The sequence below is a fragment of the Cibotium barometz genome, chromosome 3, assembly GCF_041138505.1.
Source record: "Cibotium barometz isolate CiBa-2024 chromosome 3, ASM4113850v1, whole genome shotgun sequence".
NCBI lineage: Eukaryota > Viridiplantae > Streptophyta > Polypodiopsida > Cyatheales > Cibotiaceae > Cibotium > Cibotium barometz.
The window spans coordinates 63,078,213-63,081,922 of record NC_141048.1 but is presented as its reverse complement, the minus strand read 5'-3'; the positions used below and the strand labels follow the sequence as shown (position 1 = coordinate 63,081,922).

Genomic DNA, 3,710 nt, shown 5'->3' with positions numbered 1-3,710 from the left:
CAAGCTGATAGCCTCCCAAAAAAGTTCAAAACTTCACTAAATAATTTATGCACCCTATAAAATGTGAAGGCTTGTGCATAAGATATATTTCTTCATTTGACATAAGTCTTTTTTATCTTTAATTAATAATTCGACTTATATGAAATTTTAATATTTTATTAGCTTGGAGCTTGATGTCTAATTCTACTTCATTTGTTCAACAATTTCATTTGTTGAACAAATGAAACTGGAGCTTGATGTCTAATTTTATTTCATTTGTTCAACAATTTATCTAGAAATAGAATTCATATAAATTTTGAAAGGTGCCTTTTAGATATAGTGATTTACAATTGGTTTCATGTTGTGCCCTGTTTTTTCCTTAGAAGTTACCTCCCTTCATGTTGTGCCCTATTTTTTCCTTAATTGCATAAGAAGTTACCTCCCTTCCAGATGCTTATAAATTTAGCTAAGATGCAAAACATTTCACTTTGCCTAATGATCAACTAGACCTTTTTTCAACTTCACCTGTGAATTCTTTGTGTTGTGCTTGGATGCCACCTTACCTTAGCTTCATTAACCCTCCTATATAACAATTTGTGCTAAATTCGATGCTTGATTGATGTTATTAATTATACTTCTAAAATGATTTGCTATATTTTAACTTTAGTTTACATTTAAAAAGTATACCATTAATCTAATCTATCTTATCATTTATACTAGATTGCTAAGACCTAATCAAAATATGTGGTTTCATAGGGGTGCATATCATAGAGACTAGAGGATGGATATGATTGCCTTCTTACAGATTGGCTTTCTTCTCCCTCATCATAATGATGGGCCTTATGAAGAAGAGCTCTCTCATATTTATTTCTTGAGAGGATGAGCAACAATGTGAACAATTGGAAACAATTACCTTGCAAGGTAATAACAAAAAAGAGAGGATGAGAACCAAGATTAAACAATTAGGACTTCTATAGGTCAAAACTCAAAATGCTTTCCTTTAAATGCTTTGGTGTAGTAGTTCAAACCTCAAAATGTTATCCTAGTTAGATATGCTTTGGTTGCTTGAATTGATGAGGAGTCACAATGTAAATTGTACTCTAAGTGGTGGTGTGTGAAATCATGTTTTTTTTCTAAATTCCCTAGGTTTTTAAATGAGAGATTCAATTGTACAAAAACTTGGATAAGACATCAATAGCAAATAAGTAGCTGAGGGGGGGCGGGGATTGGAGAGGGAGGATGCCACTTCCACCACTGGGCGATTGTTCTCACCCCAACACATGAGTAGCCTTGCTTATTGTAAAAAAATCTCTTAGTTACATTAAGAATGAATGGCTAGTGTACTTATTTTCAATCCCATATAGAAGAGGCTAATGTACATTGTAGATCATTCAACAATAGCAAAAATACAGTAGGTACTAAGCTAGAAGACCCTCTATGTGCATGGCATGCTAAGCTTTTACATAGAGGTCAGCAAAGGGTGTTGTGCGAACATTAGTAATGGCACAACAAGCAAGGCTGAAAACTAGGATGAGGAGGACTAGCACGGCCCCATTGAAAATGGCCATCTTCTTCCAATTCTTCTTAGCATCTTGAAGCACTCCAGCTTTGCAAGAATCACAGTCAAAGCAAAGCTCGCTCGAATCATTGCTCCATTCCTTGCAATCGCTATCCGCTGTGAGTTTGGTAGGATTCTTCCAACTAGTGGCACTCACATATGTGAAGTTACATGCGGTGGGGGGCTTGCAACACCCCGACTGCACGTCCAACAAAAAGATTATTAATACCCCATTACATATTTATTTAATTTTTTTCGAGAAGAAATGCACACTATCTTTTTCACCCCTTTGTGAAGTGAGGGGCACAAAAGGGGTGAGGGGGAGGGGTGGCCAAGAATCAAACATCCAAGAAGAGAAGGGACGCCACCTTATTCACCTACTTATTTACCCCAACACCCACCTTGTTGCATAAGTACTAATCCCAACCCAACATGAAAACCTAAGACAAAATGCTTACTAAAAAAACTCAATCAATTCTAAGATTGACACTAAAGAGTGTATAAAGCTACTCTAGCAAAATTAAGACTGACACATGCCTCCATTTTTAACAAATCCCATCTAGTTGAGAAAGATTAAAGTCAAGGACTAAATTCGAAGGGGTGGTTGATTTACCCTAAAGAGAGAGGACTCTAGATATGTTGGAGTTGAACCCTAAAGAGAGAGGACTCTAGATATGTTGGAGTTGAACCTAAACAAAGCTAGGGATTATTAAGGATGTGTTAAAGTTAAAAATTGCAAAAAGCTTGGTAAAACCACACATGATTCTCTCACCCTCCAAACCGTACCCTTGCAAAGCACAAATATACACCCCAAAAAAAAAACACCCATCGCCCATGATAGACCCTTGCGCGCCCAAGACTTTATCACACACAACACGAGAAAATACCTCCAAAACAACACGAGTGAAAGGAAATAGCACGCGTGTAGGGTTTCCCACGCCCTACCTGGATTGGAGAGAGGTTTTGCTTGTAGAAGGAAGAGGCGGCAGTGATGTCTGTCTGCAAGCTTTTGCAGACCTTGGCGTCCACGAGGCAGCTCTTGATCTTCTTCCAGATGCCGGCCTTATCCACCACGTTGCGCTTCAGCCATGTCGAGTAGTCCCCGAGCCTGTACTCCTTGTAGCCCTTCCCTGACACCGCGTGACCCGCCCCCTTGTTGGTCACCACGAACGCAAATATGGTGAACGCCACTACTGCCAAAATCAGAACAATGATCACCCCCATATACAGGCATAGCAACCACCTCTTCCTGCGAAAGGCCCCAATTAGCCCGGCCAACGACACCACCAATATGAACGCGCCCAACCCAATGGCCGGCCACTGCAGCAGCCTCGCGCACTCCTTCCCGTGCTTAGTCGCCAGCCATATCCCAGCCCCAATCATGGGCAACGAGATTAGCGCTGTGATTATATTAATAATGCCCAAAAGCGTATTGCTCAGCTTCATCTTTGTACAAAATGCGTGTGAAATTAAGTGCTACTTGTGGGCGAAAATCAAGCAGAAACAGCAGGGGGTGTTGGTATGATTTCTCGGAGGAAAATCAGCAGCGGATAAGATCAATACTCAATAATAATTATTCAGGCAAAATGCAGTACATATGAGCTTCCTAGCAGCGAGATTAGTAGTGGGCAAAATGCAGTATATATGACCTTCCTAGCAGCGAGATCAGTAGTGGGCAAAATGCAGTATATGTGAGCTTCCTCGCAGCGAGATCAGTAGTGGGCAAAATCGAGTTCCTAGCAGCAAGATTAGTAGTGCAGTATTATCTTTCTGATTAGAGGCAGAATGAAGGCAATCCAACGACAAGTATGGGCAGATTCTGTGATGGGCATTTGCTAATAATGCAGATTAGGGCTAAATCCTGATCCTGATACTGAATAGGAGGTGTATGGAGGCTGCATTATTAGGGCAAAATCCTGATCTTGATACTGAATATAGGAGGTGTATGGAGGCCGGATTAGGTAGGTAGGGCATGATATAAGAGAGGAGGGGCGCTCATGGGCATTGGTTTATGGCATGTATATGACCCTTATGGTTTGATGTTCTGGCGGCAACGTGTGAAAAGTCATCCGCGTGCACATGTATTCCCCCCTATGTTCAAGGCGCCCCTCTTGTGAACAAGTGTAGCATGACGACTCCACCAAAATGTTCGTGCTAATAATTATTATTTATA

The 3,710-nt window shown here is 40.6% G+C and overlaps 1 protein-coding gene across 1 annotated transcript; it reads right to left on the bottom strand.

Moving 5' to 3' along the window:
• Positions 1-1,250: 1,250 nt before the first annotated feature.
• On the bottom strand, positions 1,251-3,486 carry LOC147640372 (tetraspanin-8-like). The gene is made up of 2 exons (XM_086779917.1): positions 2,483-3,486; positions 1,251-1,736 (listed from the first exon to the last, which is right to left on the bottom strand). Exons 1-2 carry the CDS (start codon positions 2,981-2,983, stop codon positions 1,431-1,433), a joined length of 807 nt encoding a protein of 268 aa, XP_086636043.1. The 5' UTR covers positions 2,984-3,486; the 3' UTR covers positions 1,251-1,430.
• Positions 3,487-3,710: the final 224 nt, after the last annotated feature.